The sequence below is a fragment of the Amphiura filiformis genome, chromosome 5, assembly GCF_039555335.1.
Source record: "Amphiura filiformis chromosome 5, Afil_fr2py, whole genome shotgun sequence".
Lineage (NCBI taxonomy): Eukaryota > Metazoa > Echinodermata > Ophiuroidea > Amphilepidida > Amphiuridae > Amphiura > Amphiura filiformis.
Genome location: NC_092632.1, coordinates 24416704 through 24441965, shown reverse-complemented (window position 1 = coordinate 24441965; position 25262 = coordinate 24416704). Strand labels below are relative to the sequence as shown.

General features: G+C 35.7%; 1 protein-coding gene across 2 annotated transcripts in view; it reads left to right on the top strand.

Moving 5' to 3' along the window:
• The window catches only part of LOC140152841 (BBSome complex member BBS1-like), a 74258-nt gene extending 49240 nt beyond the window's left edge, over positions 1-25018 (top strand). For both annotated transcript variants that reach the window (XM_072175363.1, XM_072175362.1), the window contains exons 5-14: positions 7817-7905; positions 8669-8876; positions 11819-11925; positions 12785-12905; positions 17270-17428; positions 17991-18219; positions 19746-19879; positions 20477-20611; positions 21361-21447; positions 22873-25018. In XM_072175363.1, coding sequence (XP_072031464.1) covers positions 7817-7905; positions 8669-8876; positions 11819-11925; positions 12785-12905; positions 17270-17428; positions 17991-18219; positions 19746-19879; positions 20477-20611; positions 21361-21447; positions 22873-22959 — 1356 coding nt within the window. In that variant the 3' untranslated portion in view covers positions 22960-25018. The remainder of the gene's footprint in view (positions 1-7816; positions 7906-8668; positions 8877-11818; positions 11926-12784; positions 12906-17269; positions 17429-17990; positions 18220-19745; positions 19880-20476; positions 20612-21360; positions 21448-22872) is intronic.
• Positions 25019-25262: the final 244 nt, after the last annotated feature.

The window sequence follows — 25262 nt, the reverse complement described above, 5'->3', positions numbered from 1 at the left end:
CGCTTGGGCTGCTGGGTGTATGTTATTAAGGAAATTAGAATCTGAAATTGCAAAATGTAGGGCAAAATTGCGCCATTTTGTGGAAATAGCGAATAGCGCAATTATCACTTGAATGAGGAGGTAAAGTGAAAATCTGAAAATTGTGTCATTTAGCGCAAAATTGCGCAATTTTTTTGAAAATAGCGGAATAGCGCAATTATCACTTCAATAAAGAGGTAAAGTGAAAATGTGAAAATTATGCAATTTAGCGCAAAATTATGCAATTTTTTTGAAAATAGCGGAATAGCGCAATTATCACTTGAATGAAGAGGTAAAGTGAAAATCTGGAAATTTGAAAATTGCAAATTTAGCGCAAAATTGCGCAATTTTGTTGAAAATAGCGAATAGCGCAATTATCACTTCAATGAAGAGGTAAAGTGAAAATCTGAAAATTGCGCAATTTAATTGCAAATTTAGCTAAAATTGCGCAATTTTTTGAAAATAGCGGAATAGCGCAATTATCACTTGAATGAAGAGGTAAAGTGAAAATCTGGAAATTTGAAAATTATGCAAATTAGCGCAAAATTGCGCAATTTTGTTGAAAATAGCGGAATAGCGCAATTATCACTTCAATGAAGAGGTAAAGTGAAAATCTGAAAATTGCGCAATTTAGCGAAAAATTGCGCAATTTTTTGAAAATAGCGGAATAGCGCAATTATCACTTGAATGAAGAGGTAAAGTGAAAATGTTGAAATTTTAAAATTGCGCAATTTAGCGCAAAATTGCGCAATTTTTTTTGAAAATAGCGGAATAGCGCCATTATCACTTCAATGAAGAGGTAAAGTGAAAATCTGAAAATTGCGCAATTTAGCGCAAAATTGCGCACAAGTTATTGTCATAATTGCGCTATTTTCATTGAGCATTGTGAAAGATTCATAATTGCAATGTTTAGTTCAAGATTGCGCTAATTTCAAAATGGGGTTGATAATTGCGCTAATTTGGAAAAGTTATTATCATAATTGCGCTATTTTCATGGAGCATTTTGAAAGTTTCATAATTGCAACGTTTAATTCATAATTGCGCTAATTTCAAAAGATGGTTGATAATTGTGCTAATTTCAACAAATTCTTATCATAATTGCGCTAATTTCAAAGCCTCACATTGATAATTGCATATTAGCAGTCAGTGTTGCTATTCTGTGTTAATATCGCTATTGTCAGTTCCAGCGCCTTTATGGTTCCTCTACAAATGGAACATATTTTTCAATTACAGGGTTTTTGCTCCCTTGGAATGACCAAATCGGTTACATGCTTGGTCTGTGACAACTAATAGTGGCAAAATGGTATAGGTTCAGTGTTAAAGAATAATATTATAAAGTAGCCATTTTTATATGCAGGAAGAGACCATATAGATCTGTACTATAATCTGTTGTCAAAGAGTGTTCAGAGGTTTTATATTTTTGTGTAGGAAGACTTGATGAATTATTTTCACCATCAAAATATGTCATTATACCCTTCTCATTATACACTTTAAAGGTCAGGTCTATAGCAAAAACAATATCATATCATTGGCAAGCTAATATTATGAGGACAATGAAAATGACTCCTTTTTTTTTTTAATAAGACGTTTAAAATTAATATTCCGCAAAAACCAACTTAAGCGTGAGTTCCTTCGAACGAGACAGATTTGGCCTAGAAAACCGGTGACGTCATGAAATGAGATGTGCCCGCTGTGAGAAAAGGGACTATAAACGCTCTCAATTGACATAACGTATACCTTTGCTGTTCACAGAAAAAAATTCCAAATTAAGTATTACAAATTTCATGGTTTTTAAACATATGGATAAAATCAGCCGCTTCTTTTTTATATATTAGACAATTGTGATATTACAATTCATATGTATATCAATATCATGAGAAATATTAGGCCTAAAAAATAAATACATAATTTGAGCTTAGAATTTCATCTGAGACGAGCATATAAACCATGTTAGTCCACAAACATATTGCAATGCTATAGTTTCAGTTGGATGAAATATTACAAAGCAAACGCATAGTAACAATTACTGTGTGGGCTTTGTTCCCGAAAGAGAACAATAGCGTGCATATTGTTATGCAGCATTGTTATGGTAAGTGATAGTACAACCCATTGTTGCTAATGTCAAACTTGTCAAAGTGAGTGTGATTGTATGATGAGAGCAAGATAAAGTGTCCGCTTCATTTACCTACGTCATCAGTCAAATGGGGAGAACACGACGCTTCAAACGGGGAAGAACACGTCGAGGCTGAACTTTACCCACACAATTTCTCCTTTTCCAGGAGAAATACACACAAAAAAATTGCAACAAGTGTCAACTTGTAATGTAATAATTATTCTCTTCGAATAGAGATAAACTTGTTTTTGCTATAGACCTGCCCTTTAATACTTGAAGCTAGAAAACCAACCTACATGTAGTTTGTACAATGCAGCAATGTTCCCATGTGAATTTGTCTCTTTGGCAACAAGATTTACCTTTCTTTAAAAATAAATAGATAAATCTTGTAAACTATACCATGATCAGCTCGTAATAGGCCAAAATTATGTGGTATTTTGTTTCTGCACACATCAATAATGTCCCAACTTAAGCCCACATTAATTCACAAAAGTCACGCAAAGTGCAATTTCGCTGCACCCAGCTCACATATTGTATAGGCCATTCGATATCAATCCACAATGTTATGAGTCTCGTCTGCTACGTAGACCAATCTTGCAAACTGTAACACATTACTTTTTGTCCACTCAAAGACCCCCTGGCTTTAACCAATCTGTTAAGAGCAGTGGCCTAGATTTTTTTCTTGACATGGGGGGGGGGGGGTGTGGTTGGAAAAAATTCTTGAAATATAGTGAATCCAGCACCTTTTTGTACAAAAGTGGAATAAATTTGTGTGTAGTGTGAACAAAATTGCGCTTTGGGGCTAAAATGGCCAAATATGAGGTTAATTTGGTCAGAAACCCACATATAAGCATCAGCATGGGGGGTGGTGATTGTATGTACCACCCCGCAAAAATATTGGGGATTTTTCCCCATCCCCGGGATATACGCCTATGGTTTAAGAAATACTTTCTGAATGTTTATGTCATTTGGAAAAGTGTGGGATGTGCATGTTTTATTTCATTTTTGTTTTCAAAAAATACAATAAATAATAAAAACTTAAATGGCAGTGGCCAGTTATCCTTATTGAGTTTAAAGCTTGAATTGTTTGCTCACTTTAGAATCTTACTTGAATAGAAAATTGAAATTGCACTGATCCTTGTAGAAACAACCTAGCAAAGTAATTTGGCTGTCTGTGCTGTATTTTAATAGGGCCATTTACTGTGCAATTGACTGCTATGATCAGGGTAATTTATAATTGTATTAGCTTTACCGATGTGTACTGAATGAGAGAAACGGAAATGAGACAGCTGTAGGGAGCAATGAACGAGTAGTAAAATGGCAAGAGTGGCTTCATGTTTTATCAATGTGGATGAATTAATCATGAATTTCACAAATGAAGAAAATTATGTATGGGTGTCAGCCATCATAAGGGATTTTGAAAATGTGTTGATGTCAGCCATCCATCATAAGGGATTTTGAATGCCATGTTCAGACGGCCATAGAATTCTTGAGGATCAGTATGCTTGAGAATTGCGATTCCTGAGTCAATACTTGATTGTGTGTCTACACTTCTCCACTGAAGCCTGGAATCCTCACGTTTCCTGATGACGTCAGCTCTGGAATTACAACCGAAAACTTAGTGGGCCCCATCTAGTGGTGCGCTGAATTGCGCCATATTAAATATAATTAAACCAAGCTTATAGGTTAAGCTTAGCATTCAACAATCAAAAAAATATAGCATTCACATCGTGGTATCACTCCTGGAACCCTCTGGGAAATGGTGATACCAAAAATTGGTGAAAACCCCCAAATTTCTTGGGGTAGTTCATTTAGTGGAAAACTTATGAATTGGAATCATCAAGGCAATTAACACAGCAGATTCCCCCAAGGTTTTGCTCATGAAACGTGTTACTTAAGCAAAAAGCCCTCCTTGTGGATGTGCCTAGTAGAAAGTATATTTGATATTTGGATGAATAACGTGGGTGGTGTTGACCAGTTTATATCATCCCCGGGGGGGCCACTCAAATATGACAGTGTACGCATGCGTGACCAAATTTTTTTTGAACACCCCCTAAACAAGTTTTTCTCTGTGAGCAAAATGACCCCTAAGCAAGTTTTTTAGCTGGTTTTCCCAAAAATTTGACCCCCTAAACAAGTTTTTGTCTAATTTTGACCCCTAAACAAGTTTTTGACTAATTTTGACCCCCGAAACAAGTTTTTGTCTAATTTTGACCCCCTGGACAAGTTTGTGTATAAATTTGACACACTTTACAAGTTTTGATGGATTTTGACAACTTGAGAACAATTTTTGGACTAACATGTCATTGAACAAGTCTACCCTTCTTAGATATGACCCCAGCCCAGTAGAACAAGTCTACCCTTCTTAGATATGACCCCAGCCCAGTGGGTATACCATACCACTTTAATAGATAAATAATCATGTGACACAATGAATTCAGAGTGTATGAGGCCTTCAGATTCGTAGCTTGTTACGTGAATCTGCTGGCTTCTCGTATAAAGTACTTTCGTGAGAATATAAAATATCAATATAGGCCTACAGCGTAATTTATACAGAAGCAACGTTTAAATACTCAGTATTCACGCTGTATTTGATTCCGAATTCGGCACCTAAAGTTGATTATCGTGTCCCGGTATCGTGTGCCCATTCCATGCTTTTACCGCAAATTTTCATTAAGTAATCCAAAAGGTTTACATTTTTCAGTGGAGAAAACTCACAAATCTACTACAGTAGTAATAAATAATGCATGAGGAATCTATAAAGTCCTGAAAATCTTTTTGAGAAATTTAGGATGATGTCGGCGAGTAGGCCAACACACGATATATTTTCGTCTGTCCACTGAACTGTATACCCATCAAATTTTATATGACGTCATTTATGAATATGCATGTTTTTTATTCTAAACGGTATTTTACATAGAAGTACGAGGCCATGATTAAATCACATGTAACACGCCATGAAATATTTGCATAACACCGTGACACTTTAGATTTGGAGTATACTGTAAACATTTCTACGAACGGGGAATTCCGGCGAGTGAATAAACTTTCCGGAATCGGAGTGTCAGCAGATTTGAAAAGCGGATTAAAATGGTACCCTAAATGCGTTAAAACAATTTTAAAACTACCCTTTTCATGAAAATCATCGTTTTTACCCCTTAACGCGTCACGCAGCGTACGTGCTCAACCAAAAAACACCCCTTTCACGCGTTTTTTGGTCACGCATGCTTACATCATTATATTTGAGTGGCCCCCCCGGGATATCATCAAACTTTAATTTGAAAGTGACCCAGTCTTGAAATCTTGTATTTCTCATGTTTTGTTTACTGTTACATCTATAATGTCAGTGGATGACCTAAAGCAAAGGAGAGTATGATGCTGGTAATGTAAATATGAGATGCGTCCATTTCACATGGAAACTAGTGCTTTTATATACAAGGTATCTTTTACCTGTCTAAGGGATATCTGAGAAGTTAAGAAACACAATCAGTTTATAGCTTCACCAAGGCATTATGTTGTTGGAGTTATAAGTGAAACATAAAGCCAGTGTTTAACATTTAGCTAGGAGTTTCTTTGGAACACCTTTTTGTCTTAAATGTCATATGTATTTTATGGCACACCTTTTAAAGCATATCATTTGTCAGTTAGTGGTTTTATGCAATACACATGGATATTCTATTGTACAGTCTCCTAAAATGCTTATTCTCTGGATCAATTTGAACAAGATGATCAAAAGTAGCCTATGGGCAAGCAGATGCAAGCAAACAATCTTTTTGTTTTTTTACTTATCATTTAAGGTACCAATAAGGTCACTCAGGACATGTATCTCTTTTCACAGTCAATGTGTATAATATGGAGTTTGTTGAGAAGAGAAAACCATGGTATAAAAGACATAAATTTGTATTATATTACAAATTAAAAAAAAAATCTATTATTTGATATCAGAAGGATGTTCCTCATATTCAGAATGCAATTTGGTGTCATTTGGTGTGTCTGATGTGCTCTCATGTTCCACAGAAACACTGCAAAATTCACTATCCGATAATCCGAGCCATTAGAGGATAGTTGTCAATTTTTTATACAACACACAGATACAACAGGGGTACATGTATGACATTTAATGTTACTGTATGCTTGATTTACTTGTAATGAAGGTCTCACTACTGAAAATATGTACCGATCGACAAGAAAATCAAACCTCTTCTAAGTAGGTATTCTGTGTTGTATAAACCTACCAATAAACATAGAAGATATCAGTATGAAATGGATACCTGTTAAAAATCATGTTGAAAGCAAGTCATACTGTCAGTAGAAAAAATATAAGCTTTTTCATGCCTAATACTATTGAAGGGCCTCAGTAATGAACACACAAGCTTGTATCTGTTCCCGACTATTACGTAGAAGCATGCTATGAATATGATAAAACAGGTGGATTTATTGCCATTCAAGCCTTGACCTGATGCATGAGATGCATAGACAAGAGTAGATTTACTTCTCATGATCAGAGGCTTATGTAGAAGTACCAACGTCAAGCAAGACTCCCATGCATATGCATTAGATCTCCTTTGATCAACCACTGGTAATAGATTTAGTTTATATCAAAGGCACATTAACTGAATACGATGTAAATAATGACAAATATTTTGCTTGAAAATGTCAGGATGTAACAAAATATTAATGGGGTGAATTAAGTGTTGTGAAACTTTTGTGTATAGGGTCCACAACTTATAAGTTCCCCCCTAAATACTTTTTAAAATATATCGAAAAATATTTGAGGAAATGCAAACCTGTAAAAAGATATGGGTAGCCTTATTTGTTTTACACATGTGGACCAAATTTCAGCGTTACACGTCATTGCGTTCAGTCACAATGTTTCATTATGTAAAAAAAAAGAGACCGTTTTAAAGTGTTAAAAGTTGCATCTGAGTCCATAGGACTCAATTCTCAAACAATACAGTAGGCCAGGGATATTCATGTGTATGTAAGAGAAAACTGAATCTTAATGGTATTCTTCTTCTTCTTTTTCAAAAGCAAAGCAATTGTTTAATTCTTTTCTTTTTAATGATAAATGGCTGAGATGGAAGGGATATGTTAAAAATGAGGTTAACCACATTATCAATGAAAACACAACACTGCAAGAGCTAACCCGAGCAATCCAACATGTATGGAACAACATGGACCAGCAACGGGTCTGGAATTTAATAAACAGCATGCGGCGACGTTGCAATGCACTTGCTAACAGTGCAGGAGGACACATCCCCTACTAAACATCTAGACTTTAAGTTTTATTTCCATTACAAACACATTTACAGGCCTAACATACTGTATTGTTTGACAATTGACTCCTATGGACTCGGGTGCAACTTTTAAAACTCTCTCTTTTTTTACATAATGAACCATTGTGACCAAACGCAATGATGTGTGACACTACAAATTGGCCCAGATTTGTAAAACAAATAAGGTTACTCATAACTTTTTACAATTTTACATTTTGTTAAATAATTTTCCGATTTATTTTAAAAAGCATTATAGGGGGAACTTATAAGTTGTGCACCCTATAGAATGATGTGTTGAAGAGGTTTTTTTGTTCTCAGTCAAAATTTTGCTTCCTGAATTATTTAATACAGAAGTTTTGAAACATGTAGAAACATGACAGTAATAATATCTCCCCTGTGTGTCTTACAGGATAAAATAGATGTGACTGTACTAAGAGAGATGTTGGATAGTATACGCCGAGAAGGAAATGAAGGTGCCCTCACAGTCCGATCATTAAGGTTTGTGATTTGTTCAGCTTACAAAATGTTTTTCATTTGTAATTTTATTTTGAGATGAGTTTAAAATTGATTATAGAAATAAATTTCAGTTGAATATGATCAAGTATTGAAATCACTTATACTTGCATTTCTGTAAGTTTGGCATAGTCTCTTTCATACTATTAAGCTGCATCTAAACTTGATCGCTGAGCGATTGCGATTTATGCATTTATACTAATCACGTTTGCAGACGACAATTAAAATATTCAAAAGGCCACAAAATACTTTTTAGACCACCCATTGCTGTCAATAATTATTGCTTTGAATTAATTCATCTTCGAAAGTTAATGATTGAGAAAGGTAAATTACTTAGCAAAATAATATATCCAGTTGATAGGAAATGATTGGTTGCATTAAACAAAGTTAAAAAGTGAGTTGTTGGCCCGGGGTTGTTGGAAATTGCTTATCCACAAAAATAGTTTTTACTAGCCTGAGCTTTTGATCCTAGCAGGATCTTTATCAAAGGTAAAGTGAAATAAATGTGATAAATAAGACTTCTTTCATATCTTAATCTAATTATTACACAATGAGTAAGCACAAAACATATCAATATTTGATTTAATACTAACAATTAAGCCATTATATTGGCTACTAACTATTACTCTTACATAGTAATACTTGGCAGTATTGCATTATGATGAGCCCAATATTTAATAAAAATGTATTATTTCTTGCAAAAAAGATTTTAAAAAGGTGATGTCTGTATTTCTCCTTTCTCACATAGATTTCTTAATTTACAAGACCGAGAGCAAATGGAGAGTTTTGCCCAAGTGCACAAGCAAGCACCACTCAAGAGACAGACTGTGATCACCTGTATCGATACCCTCAAGAAAACCACGGCTGATGAAGATGCCATAAGCTGTCTGGTGGTTGGCACAGAGAGCAAACAAATATTTGCTCTAGATCCGGAAGCTTTCACTATACTGTCCAGGGTAAGATTATTGTGTAACAAGTGAATAGCTGCCTGAGGTTAGTTAAGTGCTTGGAACTGAATGCAGGCTACAAGTTGCTAACTTCAACAACAACCTCAGTGACTAAAAGAATACTTGCTCTGGATTCCCATGCTTTCATTTTCTGTCTTAGATAATAGTGTGAAAGTTTCATTTGAATAGTTTTTTTCTGCAGTTACTTTACCTGTTTCACAGCTATAGGTTTGCTTATTGCACACATTCTGGCCAAGTAAGGAAATTCTATATTTGTTTGCAAATTAAAGACCTTTTCAGCAGCTGATTGGATATCTTCTTTAATAAAATCAGAAAGATATCGCGTGCAGCAAACAAAAACTCAACAACCAATCACAAACTGGCAACAGCGCATGCAATGAGCATGTGGTGTGGTATTTTTGTTTCGCACCAATTATGTACCGCATTTCTCTTACTTGGCGTAGTGTATTGAAATGTGTTCAAATTGGCAGAAATTAATTGGTCGAATACATTTTGATTTGTTTTGATGGTCATGCATGATCGGTTTTTTCCATGTTCTTCTAAAATGATTTATAAGCCCGGTAGAAAGCTGCCCATAGCAAACATATTAAGAACCTTGTGCCACTTATTAAGCTTGTTTGTACTCTCATGGGTACATTTTATGATAATAATCTTGAAATTAAAGTTTAAGACATGCATATATTGAAAACTACACATGGGAGCTTTGTTCTTGAGGTCAACCATCTTGGATTTCCTAAGTGAGACAACCTCTTAACATCTTGCTCTAGATACCTGCTGGAGGCTTGGTTTGGGATGGATTCTGTATCATCAAGCTGTACAAAGTGATATGGTCAAGATGATTTCTGAATTCTCATCCATCAATTTTCTTAATATTTTTTATATAAATTAGTATCCTAGAAGCATTTTTTCACATTTAAGTCTTGTCACAATTTGCTTTTTAAGTTAAGATAAAAAAATACATCTTGCATCTTGGTTTTTGGAATGCCTACAGGGAACAAACACATTTTTTTTAGCTTTTTATGTATGGGGAGAACTTTGTAACTGAACGTCCTTCAACATGAATATACATGAGGTTTTACTCATGCCAATGGCGTAATAGATTGAAGGAGTTGCAGGTCAGCTACACAAGAAGAGTTTGCTTGCTTGGTCATGGAGCTAGGAGATGCCAGTTTGCCAATTTGTTAAGTGCTGACCATAAGTAGTAATTTGATATTCAGATATTATAGGGGATTGCAGGGCATTTGTCTTACATGAGTATAGAAGAGGTTATTCACTTTTTTGCAAAGAAATCACTGCTTGAGATGAAATATGATGACCAGAGAATCTCAACGGTTTGTTAATTATATTAAACTTAAAGGAGGATGGTCTGAATTTCATCAAATGCAATTTCCACATAAGTTGAATAACCTTGACAGGTTTTCTGCAGGTATTTCAATCCTATTTGATATGAGAGCCATAAATGTGCATTTTGAAAGCCCCATTGAAAAGGGAGTTAACTCACTTTAGACCAACTTTAGGGCAACTAAAAAAACCCAAACAACATGATCTTCCAGCCAGAATATTTCACAGGGTTAATGAAGAAAAAGTGGTGATGGGGCTGTTGATCAGAACATCCTCCTTTATATGTGCCATTTGGTTGAAATCCATACACCCCTGACCTTAGTCGCCAACATTGGGGTGTGAATTTTAAAATGGGGTTACCTGAAAGAGGGACTCCATTTTAAATCTACATCGCCTGTGTTGGAGATTAAGGTCATAGTCTTCCATAGGGTTTGTATGGATTACACCTGGACAAACTACTTGCTCTTTGGTCCTAATGCAATGAAATTTTATTTGGCTGAATCCAAACAGGTGTAACTTGGGACATGTGTAAACATTACAAATATACCAAAAAATCAGGTTTGAAAAAAATTGACCAAACTCATTTTAAAAGATCGTACATTGTGGCTTTAATTCAAGACATATGATTTGACATTGCTTCTGTAGATTATGCAAAAAAACATGTCTCATCTCAATGCAAATCAGCAGATGCTGATGATTTCTTTCAATTTTGTTGTTTCATGTAAGTTCAGTTTGTGTAAAAAACTTTGTTGATTGACTCTCTATGTTGGTGGTATCCAAAATAGTCAAAAATGTTTCTTTAGTGATAAATTTACGTTTCGATGACATTGTATGTTGGGAAAATTATAAATAACTTCAAAGAAGTTGAAATTTTCATTAAAAACTGGAGTCAAAACCAAGACTGCAGCACATTTTGAGTAATTTTTGTCAGGTTGTTTCTTCATTAAGGGGCCACATCCAAATTGGTTTAATCATTGATGCTCCATCAATACTTGTTTATTGAACAACTATCGACTAATCAATAAAGTTAATGGTGAAATTGTATATATTAATACATTGAAACATTGAGCAAATTGTTGCACAATAAACACGTCAATTAAAGCCATAGTGTAGAATCTTTTAAAATGAATTTAGTTAAATGTTTTTTAATGTTTTTGGGCATATTTACACATTCCATTTTACACCAAATTTGAGTCAGCCAAATCCAATTCAATTTTGAATATTAATGTCTTAATCATACATTATATCCCCCATAGAACACCACAGTTAAGCAACCAAGTTAGTGTGTTTTCTTTCATTTTACCTTTTATTTAATCATTTTGGGCAAAGAATAACTAAGCCAAAATTTGACTGAAATCATATATTATGGCTGCAGTGGATATTTCATAAATTACTACAAATCCCAAGATCGAATCAATTTGGATGCTGCAATAAGTGAAACCGATCTTGATACAAGTGCATTTTTGTTTCTCATATTTTGATTGCAACTCCAGAGTTGTTTAGTGTGCTGCAGCTCTGATCATATCATGCTTGGCATGTGGCTCTTTGTATATAACTCACTGCTTCTTATGTTTTCTTATAACTTTCAGATGGAAGTTCCAAGTGTACCTGTATTTCTGAGTGTTACTGGCCTATATGATGTTGAGTTCAGAATTGTAATATCTTGCCGAAATGGCAACATATATACACTCAAAAGGTGAGAATGTACAGATTTGAGCATTTTCTTTAATCTCTACCAAAGTAGAAAAAATATTGATGAAGAAGTTGCCAAAATATTAAAATTTGACTTTTTATTGCCAGTTAGAACTAATTAAAGGATAAGGATTTAGTTATGTTTCATTTGGAAAAACAAGATTACACACAATTTGAGCTGTATTTTTCTGGAATCACAATCATTTTTTTTTAAAATTAGTGCTGTATTTTTCTTGAACCAGGAGTAGATTGTAACAATGCTGAACCCTTTCTACCAAAAGTGGGTCAAATATAACATCAGTATTTTTTGAAGAAAAGAGAACAAACATAATTGACAGGTTTACCCTTCACCTATTCACCTTCATTTATAATAAATGAACCTGTTATCATTCATAAGGCTTCATCAATCTTTTGTTTCATTTCCTTGGAAGAAGCCTGAGGAATGGAAGAAAGATGAATAAGAAAAATATGCCATCAATTTAAAGGCACATTCACACATTTTGTGCGGATGGGCCACTTTATTTTAATCACATGCTTCATGATATTTCACATGAAATAACAAATAAAAGTTGCAACAAGTGTATTTTAACAAACGCCAATTTGTCACTTTTAAAACTGGACCTTCGTCTATTCAATTGCTTGTAACTTTACTTCTTGAGGTCACATTGGATTCAATGTGGTGTCATAATGTGCAGGATTATATAGTGCATCTATTACAAAAACAAATTTACCCCAATATGGTTCAGTTTTGAAATGGTGATTATTTTTCCAAGTGTAAGGATATTTTCTTGGCACAGTATATGTATGTATGCCAATCTATTTGGCATTGATGATTAACTGAGAATGGTTGATTTTTTTTCTAGGGGTATGAAAACAGCTCGGCTGTGTGTGGAATTAAACGCTCAACCAGTAGGCTTACAGAGAGTCGGTAAAAACATTGTAGTGGGTTGCATGGACCAAACAGTGCAGTGTTATACAACTAAGGTAAAGTCGCAAGGGCTACTTTTTATGTATTTAATATATATATGATGAAAAAATATAGCTTTTATTCAGATCAATGCATGAAATTCAAACCCCTGATTAATAAAATTACAGGTCACATTTGTACCATCACTTGTGGTTTCTTTTATCGTAGGAGGCTATCCTCCTACGATACTTGAATTTGTATGTGGCCACGAGCTTGCTTCATTTTCAGTGAAATAGTGTGAGTGCTTAAGGTACATGGTATTAGTTTCGATAAATTGTGGTGTAGTAATTAATGGATATTGAATTGTTTTTTCTATTGCGATTTGTGTAGTGGAGCGTGACAGGGTAGAAAAATGTGTTTTGGGAAGAGTTGATGATTTAATGAATGTGGTGTTAATGAATGTTTGGACTGGTTTTTGTGGAGTTTCAAGGGTTAATATTAATTGGAATTTGCAGTGGGAATTGTTAAAGTTTGTTTAGTTGAACTTGGCCAAATTGTTTGTTTTCAGTTGATGGAGATTAATGGAGAGTGTATTAACATATGGATTGATGAGGTTGTGAATGCACAATGATCTCTTGGGAGTAGTAAAAGGTGTTTACTAGAAGTGAAATACCAGTAGTGATTTTAGGAGTTGTAAGTGCAGCAAGTAATGTGATATTGATTGAATGCACTTGAACCGAGTTCAAGGTTGTAGGAGGTTGTAACCAAATAATTTAGTTACTTTGAACTCAGAAAGTTTTGTAGATGACTTGTGTGATAGCTGCTGTAAGGTGAGTGGGTGCTGTTTGTGTTATTCTTAATTGTGCGTAATATGGGACGTTTGTTTTAAAGGAGCTGTTATATTAGTGGCAGGATTGGTGTGGCTGTTTTGTAATGAAGGGAGTGGTGTTCACACTAGCTAAGGGGTGTTCAGTTGTAAGTATCTTGAAGGTACTTTCACACTAGCTGTATTGCGAGAGGGGGTATTTAACTCGAGTAAACTGGGTATTTATACCTCGAGTAAAGTGCCCAGTTGTGTTAAGCGTGTGGTACTGTAAGCTTACCCCATTGACTCATTACAAAACGTTTGTTTAAGAGCTTTAAAGACAGATATTACTAGTACTTGAGGAATATGTCACTAACCATTTGCTTGCCTCATCAGGGTATAGATAGTACCGGAGATAGTAAACCTTAGAGGAGAAGGCCCTGTAAGAATGGGTGACCATTGGGAGAGTCTGTTTAATATTCAGTAGTAACACTAACATCAATCCCCATCGCACCAGTTCTTTTGCCCAATATTTCTGTACAATAATTGAATGACCTTTGAATGTGCTAGGTACAAAAACTCATATTCCAAAAGATGAGGTCAAATTTGAGCAATGATTGGTATTATGCTGGTGAGCGATAGCTAACGATAGCCTTTACGGAGATGGTGTCACTGTACATACCCACAGATTATAGGGACTGTGGTATATATGAATATGAACTTGACCAGGTCAGTGACTTTCTCTGTCAAAACATATTATGGTATTGTTTCAGTGCGAAAGGGGAGATATCTGAACAAAATGATCATAGTGCAATTATCTTGATTGTATCAAACAGTCAAAAGTCTTTTTAAAACCAGTTTTATGATGTAAGTTGATGTAACAACTTAACTTTTGTTTGAGATAAAGAGGTATTGCAACAATGTTAATGTCTTCACATCCGAAATGGATAATATTTTGATGGATTTGGACAGATTTGTTGGGTGATTTGTGTTTGTAATTTTTGCTATTCGTGATGTGTATTTTGAGTTGTGTTGGTGGAAAAGGTAAGCTTCTGAACCAAGTTTGAACTGATGAATGCCAATGGAACATGTAGTATGAATTGAGGGAATCATTCTAAAAATTGTCAATTGATCAGAATTTTCAGCAGTAGGCCTATTGACCAGAATGAAATGGGGGAAATGATAAGTACAATCAAGATCGCTAGTTCTTATTGACAGAACGAACTCATAAGAGTCATAAGTTCTGAATATTGGGGAAAATATCTCAGGTTTGGGCATATAGCCACAAAAAAAATGGTATTTATAAACAAGCAACAAGTTAATAATAGGTCATCACTGGGGTGATTGGTTTCTGGCCCCAAGTAAACCATATAATAACAAAGCTATTGTGGCACTTTCGACTGCCCATCTATATGCTTGTTCAGGCGATCGCTTGTAAAATTCGCTTGTAACTACATTCAAGTGTAAACTTGCATGTAGTGCCCGTCTAAACGCACTCGCATGTAGCTACATGCAAGTTACAAGTGACGATTCTACATGTAAGATATCTTACATGTAGCGAGCCGAGGGCACTCCCACTTTGGAGGTCACGCGTATGTAGGGCTGTTAAGACCCCTTTTTCAGCGTCGCTCTACCCAAAAACCCATCTTTTTACGAACACATGTTCTGTCACCCGAAGGCCCCTTATTTTTCCATTTGATCTGTCACCCAAAGACCCTTATTTTGTTGCAGATTTGTTGGGTGATTTGTTGGGTGATTTGTGTTTGTAATTTTTGCTATTCGTGATGTGTATTTTGAGTTGTGTTGGTGGAAAAGGTAAGCTTCTGAACCAAGTTTGAACTGATGAATGCCAATGGAACATGTAGTATGAATTGAGGGAATCATTCTAAAATTGTCAATTGATCAGAATTTTCAGCAGTAGGCCTATTGACCAGAATGAAATGGGGGAAATGATAAGTACAATCAAGATCGCTAGTTCTTATTGACAGAACGATCTCATAAGAGTCATAAGTTCTGAATATTGGGGAAAATATCTCAGGTTTGGGCATATAGCCACAAAAAAAATGGTATTTATAAACAAGCAACAAGTTAATAATAGGTCATCACTGGGGTGATTGGTTTCTGGCCCCCAAGTAAACCATATAATAACAAAGCTATTGTGGCACTCGACTGCCCATCTATATGCTTGTTCAGACGATCGCTTGTAAAGTCGCTTGTAACTACATTCAAGTGTAAACTTGCATGTAGTGCCGTCTAAACGCACTTTTCGCATGTAGCTACATGCAAGTTACAAGTGACGATTTTACATGTAAGATATCTTACATGTAGCGAGCCGGGGGCACTCCCACTTTGGAGGTCACAGCGTATGTAGGGCTGTTAAGACCCCCCTTTTTCAGCGTCGCTCTACCCAAAAACCCATCTTTTTACGAACACATGTTCTGTCACCCGAAGGCCCCTTATTTTTCAATTTGAACAGAACAGCATTTTCATTTATCACTGATTTTGTTACCTATTATTTGACAAAACAAAGAAATTTGAAGCCTTTTTGAACTAAAAATTTGATTTTTGAGGTTTTTTGACACTGTTTCGGCTCTCACCCAAAGGTTCCAAAAGTCATGTTCTCACCCAATGACCCCATATTGTTTACATTTTGCTCTCACCGAATGCCCCTTACTGCGAAAGTGCCAGCCCTACACCTATATCCATTTCATATTGAAGTGCCCCCCGGGGTAGCGAAGTACATTCAAATGTAAGGCCAGTGTGAACAAGACTTACTTGTAAACTCGCATGTAAGCATGACCTTGATGACCCAATTCTATTCTGATTGTGCATAATCATGGCATAATTTACCGGTGAACACTCTTACTTTTGAGTTGGCTCATAGACCATGTTGGCTTACAAGTAAGTCCCGTGTGGACACACACTCCCTTGCAGTCACTTCCCTGGCATAATTTAATTGCCGGCTTGCTTGTAAGTAGGCTACCGTCTAAACACACCTAATTTGCAGTTGGTGGTGCAATAGGAAAGTTTTTGGGAAGGATATCAGCCTTTGGTAGGGCATTAGGCACAACTAACCACCAACATCCTAACAACCAAGCCCCAACCCCACCTCATCCCCACCCCCATCCAGAGTTACAACAGCCATCACAGAAAAAACCTACGATATATGTGGCTGGAGAGCCACAGCGGCTCTAGTTTTAGCTGTCTTTCTCAAGTTATTAAAAATCTGAGCCAGATGTCTATCTTACATTCTCAGCAAGTTGCCCTTGACCTCACATACCCCAAACATAAGATATTATGATTACACATTTTAGAGCAAAGTTGTGGGTTATCTGTGGTCATATTAATATTATTAATATATGGAGCAAGCATTTAAAAGTAATCAACAATAAGAGAAAACAATTATAACTCACTTTGTCGTGTTATATATGCCACCACTGGGTTCCATCAAGTCCATGAAGCATCTGGTTGATGCATGAATTCTGGCAATTTTATTGGTCTTTCTTTCCAGAGTATTTCTATCACATTTGTACATTTGTTTTATACTGCATGCAAATAAGAAATACCAGAAACTATACTCTACAACTATAACAAAATGCTACTTGGTAACAAAAATATTTCTTTTATTTTTTCAAGGGCAAGAAGTTATGGACCATCTATCTACCATCTAGTATCAACACTATGGAGATAATGGATCATAAGCAGAAAGGTTTCAAGGCTGTCATGGTTGCTCTCAACAATGGAGAAGTACATTTCTATAGAGACAAATACCTCATCAACACTATCAAAACAAATGTAAGTGTCAGATTTGTTTGACATCATAGGTTCAATCCTTAGTGATGGCTACTTACTGTGCTATTGACAGAGGGAAAATATATTTAATTGGTTGCATTACTTGCATATGAAACCCAGGGAAACTGTCCCAAACATACTGCACACCATCAGAATAATATTTGATCTGAAAGTAAATAGGTGCTCTAAACTTGGGCAGTTCCTAGTCATCTGACCACAAGACCAGGGGCATTATTAATAAACATGCTGCAAGTGCACTATCTATAATGATTTCATAGCAATCTGTCCTAAAAGTTTAGTTCCCCTTAACTTTGCCCACACTTTTACAAGATTATAACAGTGCAGATGAAGCATGGCACAGTGGTAAGGGCACATGCCTTGCCTTGGGTACTGAGGTCCAGCTAGCAATCCCAGGTGGTGAATTGCCAAGCTATCAAAATGTGTCAGAAAATGTTGCAAAGCATGAAAATGCTAAAGTGTGATTGTTTACTGGATTGGGTTACTGACACTTCAAGCAACATATCCTGTTTAGTGATTAATTTTATTGTCTCTACTTTAATCTCAGGATGTGATAACAGGTCTGAAGTATGGCAGATTCGGACGGGAAGATTCCACACTAGTTATGTCAACAAGGCGTGGTGGTTTACTTGTCAAAATTCTGAAGAGAAGCTCTCAGTTTGAGGATAAAGATCTTGTAAGAGGTCCACCTGCTACACAGAACCAAAAACTCAATGTGCCCAAGAAGACAAAAGTGTTTGTAGATCAGACTATGAGAGAAAGGGAGAATGGAGTATGTAAGTGTACTCATTGTTTTATTCAATAATTTATACAGCTATTTATAGTGTGGTACAGGGTGTCCCAAAAAAAAGAGGCCCCTCATTGCGCCCTCCTTATCTCCTATTTCATAAAAGTTGATCAAGTATATGTTGGTATGTAAAGAAGCCTTTACCCGTTAGCTTTAATAAACCGAAACAAATATTTCGATCGGCTCATAACTTTTGAAGATATGCCCTTTTAAAGAAATTTATCCGTTTTTCAATCTGTCCACAGAGGAGGTTTGGCGACTTCAAAGATTGAAAAGTGCATACACCATGCATGAATATAAAACATTCCTCGATGATAACTTTATAAAATAACAACTTTATTTTAGGGAATGGGATTTACCGGTGGGCTTACACTATGGACCACAATGGCCTCATCCCAATGGCATAGTCCAATAACCTCAATTAAACAATAAGAGCAAAATTTGACCTCAAGTTGCAGAGTATGAGTTTTTGTACCCAAAGTTTTCAAAGGTCATTCAATGAATGTACAAATGTATTGGGTTAAAGAACTGTGCCCTGATAGATGAACATGTTGTGGATCCTAGTGTTATGGGTTATGGATTTTGTTATGTGTCATTAATTTGGGTGAAATTGATGTGGGATGGGACTTCTTTTGCGATACTTGCAATTACTTATATTTTTCTCGGTTATTTTATGCATTTTTGTTTTATTATGTTTCTTACTTTCTTACTTTATTGTTTCTTGCTTTCTTTTTATTGACAACATAAGTCATTTCTCTTTTTGGAATAAAAGGTAGCCCTGAAAAGGGTTGTTTAGTTTGTCTTTGGTTCTTTTGAAGTGAGTTTACTGTGCTGCTCTGCCCTCTACCTGGTTGCCTCCTTGGCGAATACAGGTTTCAGCCCTAGTCCTCATTGCATCAATTGCGTTGCCATGGTTGCGTATCAACCTTGTGCGCCGGATACTTGCGAATATAGCAGTAATATGTTTGCAAAGATCTTGGATTTTGCCACAAATGAAGAAATCAAGTGATGTGAGGTCTGGTGATCTTGCAGGCCACTCCACAGCATGACCCATCCCAACCACTCTGTTTGCTATCCGTGGACAGAGTGAAAAACGGGTACTTTTCTTTAAAAGGGCATATCTTCAATAGTTGTGAGCCGAATGAAATAATTGTTTTGGTATATTAAAGCTAACAATTAAAGGTTTCTTTACATAACAAAATATATTTGATCAACTTTTCAGAAATAGGCGAAAAAGAGGGCGCAATGAGGGGCCTCTTTTTTTTGGGACACCCTGTACTAGTAGATAACTCCAAGATATTGGACTAAGCTTAAACGTAGGGACGACTATCTTTTGCTTTCAATGGTTTGCTTTTGGACTTCATTGGAAGTAAGACATGAGCTTTATCAAGTCACTTTATAAGTGGTCTTTTTAAATGAAGATTAAAAATTATAAAATATTGTATTATATCTGATATAGAGAACTGATTCTTTGGTATCAATTTACATATCTGATATTACTATTTCTTGTTGCAGCCATGCATCGCATGTTTCAACATGACTTGTATAGGTTACGTCTGAACACAGCAAGGGCGTTTGTCAAGGCATTAGACACAAGCATGACACCAATCTCATCGAATCCTCAAGAGCCTCTTAAACTATCTGCTCAGGTATGAATCTTTCTTATCTAATGCATGTGTTTTAGTTAGCAAACAATATTGATTTTTCTGCTCATGTCTCATAATGAAATTTTGCCATAAAACCTAGCTTTAAACCTTTGATTTGACAGATATTTGATGATGCTAACCAAAGCAGTCACACTATCAAATTTTATATCATATGATTTAAGCTTAATTTGGTGTAGTAGGGCCTCTGCATATGTTTGACCAAAATTTTAATGAGAATAGAACATATTTACATCAAAGCTCATTCACATTCCTTTAAAGCCCACGTGTGTAAGTGTGACCAAAGCTTTTGAGTCACACCATCAAATTATTTGTCTTCAAATTTGCCATGAACCAGATGTATACAATTCATCATTTTCATTCCCTATTGATGTTTGATGGCAAAATATGACTGAGACATGAGCTTTACACAGTTTGATAACATGCAGGCCAGATACACCCTATGCATGCAAGTTCTAAGTATGCAAATAGATAAATGAATATGTTTCATATAACAGGCAGAAAATTGGAAAACTGTATTTGACAGATTGCAAGAAAGGTGCTACCATGTAACTTCCTTTTTGTTTTGATTGATTTGTGCAGATTCAGGGTATAGGACCGACATTCAAGCTCACAGTAGGGCTTCAGAACACATCTCTCAATCTACCATCAATGAATCTACTTATTAGTTTTCTCTATGATGAGAAATTATACTCACTACAGAAGACAATGATTCAGGTAGGTGCATCAACTTTGAACAGAATATATGTGATGTGATCAAGCAAAATGAGTCGGTTTTTGGCAATATGGATTTTCAGATATAGCAAATAATAGTATTCAACTTCCTTTGTATTCTATTGTTCTATGGCCATATCTCTGATGGGAGTTTCAGCTAATTAAAACTCTTGAGAATGGCTCATGTATTGAAATTTAAAACTGAATTTTGAATTTGATTGATATCAGACTCATTTAGCTTCACATCACATCTTTGACCAAATTGGAAACTTATCAATGTAAATCTTGTTTTTAACAAAATCAGTATTATATACTTGCAATGCTAATTCCAATTCATACATTATATAGGCCTGTCCATTTAGTTCCTGTGGTAAGCATGAGTGTTCTCATGCACTCATACAGGGCATGCACTGCATTGACTGATTTCAGGAGGTAATTGATGCCAAGCCTTCAACAAAAGATGTAAAGAACTACATCAGATGCCTTGGGTATTATTCAACAGTAATGTGAAATTGCGATAACATCTAAACTGCAACACTGCAATGCAAAGGTAATTTGAAATAATGTGATGTGTTGATAAGCTAAACATGAAAGCAAGATGTTGGAATCAAATAACATGCAGCAACTGGGACAGATGAGCCTATGAGCATTCACCATTTCATAAGTTCTGTACTATATCACACAAATGTAGACAAATATCATGAAATGCTCCTTTAAGGAGGGTATTGACCATTTGTTCTGTTTCCTTGTAGGTACCTATGTTAGTGCCAGGACTAAACTACTCCTATGAGACTCTTGTGGAGTGCCTTAGTGACAAAGGAATTTCAGATGTTATTAAGGTAGGTCTCATATTTTAGAAGCTAACAAATGTACATGCTTACTCATTTCATTTCATATGCTGGCTCATTTCATATCTTTCACATATGTGATCTTGTATGTCAGAAGGTGCAGGAGTCAATTTTGAGTTCATTTCCTTTTCAACACTGCTTTTTTTTTGTTGACAATCAGATTTTGTAATTGCCATTGCTAAGTTCCATATTTGATTGACTGCTCTATTATAAACGAAGGGTATAACTTACACAAACAAACATTTGAACCCCTCATATTTATATCAACTGACTTTCTATATTTGGTACTACCAGTAGGATTAATCAGCACTATCATGTGTACGTCTTTTTAAAATATCAAGTTAAAAGGAGCTGTTGGAAACTGCTTATCCACAAAAAATAGCCTATGTACCGGTAGTTAAATTTTTTTTTACAGAAAGAAAAAAGAAAAGCCCAATTTGAGACTGTACTGTGTAGACAAGGAGACGCATATATGCTGATCTAATATTTTTGTCTATATAATTAACAGGACTATTGGTATTTAAAATAATTCTTGTACAAGGTGGAATACTTGACACACTTGTAGTCCTGTGATAAACATGTGCATATAACACGGTACAGAAGATTGAATGCCCCACACAATTAGTAAGCTACATGGAGGCAACAGCTGCTACCTTCCACCTTGGCAAAGAATTACCTAAAATCAGGCGCGTAGCCAGCATTGTCAGTCTGGGGTTGCAAACGTCAGTATCGTCCCTATTTTTACTCTCCCTCTCCTCCCTTTCCCTTTTCTTTTTCCCTCCCTCTCCTCCCCCCTTTCTCTTCGCTTTCTCCCCCTCCTTCCTCTTTTTTCTCTCTTTCTCCCCTTCTTCTCGTCCCCATTTTCCCGCTTCTTCGTCCCCATTTTAGGTGTCCGAGGGGGCAGTCTGCCCCCCTGCTACCCCGCTGGCTACGCTACTGTCTAAAATACTTATACTGTAAAATTCTGTCTACAAGCATATATATGCCTCTAAACAAGGTTTTTTTTTACACAAGAGACAAGAGGCAGACACTCTCAACAAAAATGTTATTTGAAGTTTGAACAACTATATTACTGATAAAGGCGGCTGTACAAACATGTATATTTGTATGACCAATCTATTGCAATGTTTTTGAGAAGGGTATTGGCCTTTCATATCTTTCGTTAAAAAAAACCCTCGTTTAGAGGCATATATGCTTCTAGACGGAATTCTCGGTATATTGTGTAGTTTGGGTGTTTTTTATTCATAATACATTTATTTCAATACTTTCTTCATTGTCTGAATTAGAGTGCTGATCATGTTTCAAATGACTGATATTTTACTAACCTGTCTGGGTCCCACAACCAAATTTCTTTCTGTAAAAATATGTAGCTTATCAAACCTATTACAAGAATGTATACTTTCTTTGCCTTTATAGGTATTTGTACTGAAGGAAGGAAGAAGTGTGCCTATCATTACTGCTGTAATCAACATGCCTGTCAGCGAGACCATTGTTGTTGTCTAGTGACTGCCAGTAGAATACAGACTGATGTGTACTTTGTGAGAGGACCTGGAATGGAACCTTGAGGAACACATGTTAGAACTGGACTCTTTCAAATTCTTTGAAGTGGATTGTACATCACATGTCATTTTATGTTCCATTGGAAGTAATACTGTGCTCCACTTGTCATCTCTGACAGTCAATCTCTATATATTTTTTATCTATCGTTGTGGACTTAATTTAAGATTTAATCTTGAGCATAACATGAGATTGGCTCATTTCTGTGTCTTATGATGAGAGATATTTAGGGATCTCCTTAAATGCTGCATCATACATCCTTGGTAGATTGTGTCTCCCCTGTTTTCAAGTTTCTTCACTCCAGACATAATGGCTACTGCGTCCGTTTTTACCACCATTTGTGTTCCTTGTCCAAAATCAACATGCTTCATACTGTCAATAAGTCGACACAAGAGCAGTGGTGAAGTGCGATGTCAGAAAAACTAACTCCAGAAGCCCAGATTCAAAATCATTTGTTATTCTACTCTATGATTGGTGCAGCATTACTCAACTATGAATGATATGCCATACTTTAGAGGATGGAGGTTGACAATTCATTTCACCGACACAATGATTGGAATGTTTTAACATTAAAATCATTCCAATGTCAAAAACTCAATAGCTAACATATGTGTTTACTATCAAGCGCTTTTGAAAACATATAATTGTACCAAAGTCCGGCGCTTTACCAACTGAACTAATGGGGTTGAGACACACATTTGCAGGTTTACTTGTTCGTATATTACTATGTGTATCGATGATTTGCTCAAAACCCTTAACACTTTTGTGGATGGGTCACATTGCTAACTATTGAGTTTTTATGGTATGAACTAGCAGTAAATTGTATTTGTTGTAATTTAATTAATGTTGAGATAGAAATGATACCTTAACTGGTTCTGAAAACACTCCAGTTCAGCGTGTAGACAACAAACCATTTTTAGAAATATCTGATAAACAAAGATTAGGCAGATTGAATTTTTTTTATAAAAAGTAATGTTCTTGGAAATGTAAAAATAAATCACATGTTGCAATATTTTGCTGCAACTTTTTGAAATATTTTGAAAATTATTATGAAACATGAACATTTCCTGGCAACCTTCTTAGTGTGCCCTTCTGAAAATGTTGCAAAAACGTTTTGTGTTTGCTGAGAGTCATAGAAGAATAAGACCATGCTGTAACATTCCACATTATATATGTGACACGACGTGGTCCATTGGGGCCAAAGGTGGCAAATTTGAAATTGAGATAAAGGCAAAAATATGGAGTAAAAAAACCAATACAATACATAAGAAAATACACATTACATAACTTTAGAACCAAGTATGCTAGACTTTTGGTGTTTTCAGTATAATGATAGCCTATTTGTATAAGGAAATAATTACAGGAACTCAATTGTCAAAAATGCCTCCTTTGGCCCCCGTGGAGCAGATTGTGTCACACATATGTTTTTCCAATTTTTGTGCAATCACCACTCCAGCGTGCATAAGAAATAAGGTAACAGTTTATGAATCGTACGTTACAATGAGGGTAGATTTTAAAAAATCAGCAAGGTTTGAAACGCAAAGCGATGGAATATACAGATTCAAATGTTGAATTTTCTCTTCTTTCAGTGTTTATCCAAAGCAGGCCCAACTGTCTGCACTGCACCATGCATGCACTTTTTGAGTAAGGCTTATTGTTGTATGCCTAGTGTGTGCACTCAGTGTGTATATATCATTGGGGTCTGCTACAGGAAACGTTGACAGAAGCAAAAATTGCAACTTTTGAATCTGTACCTTCCATCACTTTGCATTTCAGAACTTTTCTGTATTATTTTCCATCACTGATATCTCAAATTAAAGAAAACATCCTTGTTATACACTGTCACGTTATGGTCACATTGATTTTTTGAAATCTGCCCTCATTTTTGCTGCAAGATGATTCATAAATTGTTACCTTATTTATTGTGCTGACTGTAGTTGTAGTTTATTATTTGTGTAAATATTATTCCTGTTATCAGAGGTGAAAATGTTATGCAAAATACTGCATAGGATTGCCATAATTGTTTAAAGGTTCCGACTTGACAAATGAATGTTCTGTTAAAAATAGCTTAAGAAAATCATTGACTAGTAATGTGTTCTTATGTGTGAAGGGGTGGGGGGAGATAATCAAAGACTTAAAACAGGACCTGCCTATGTCACAAAATGATGTTTTTGAGGAAAACAAGTTTAAATGTCTGCCCAACAATTATGTCTGAAACCAAAACGATCTGTCCAGTGGGCCTGTGTGTT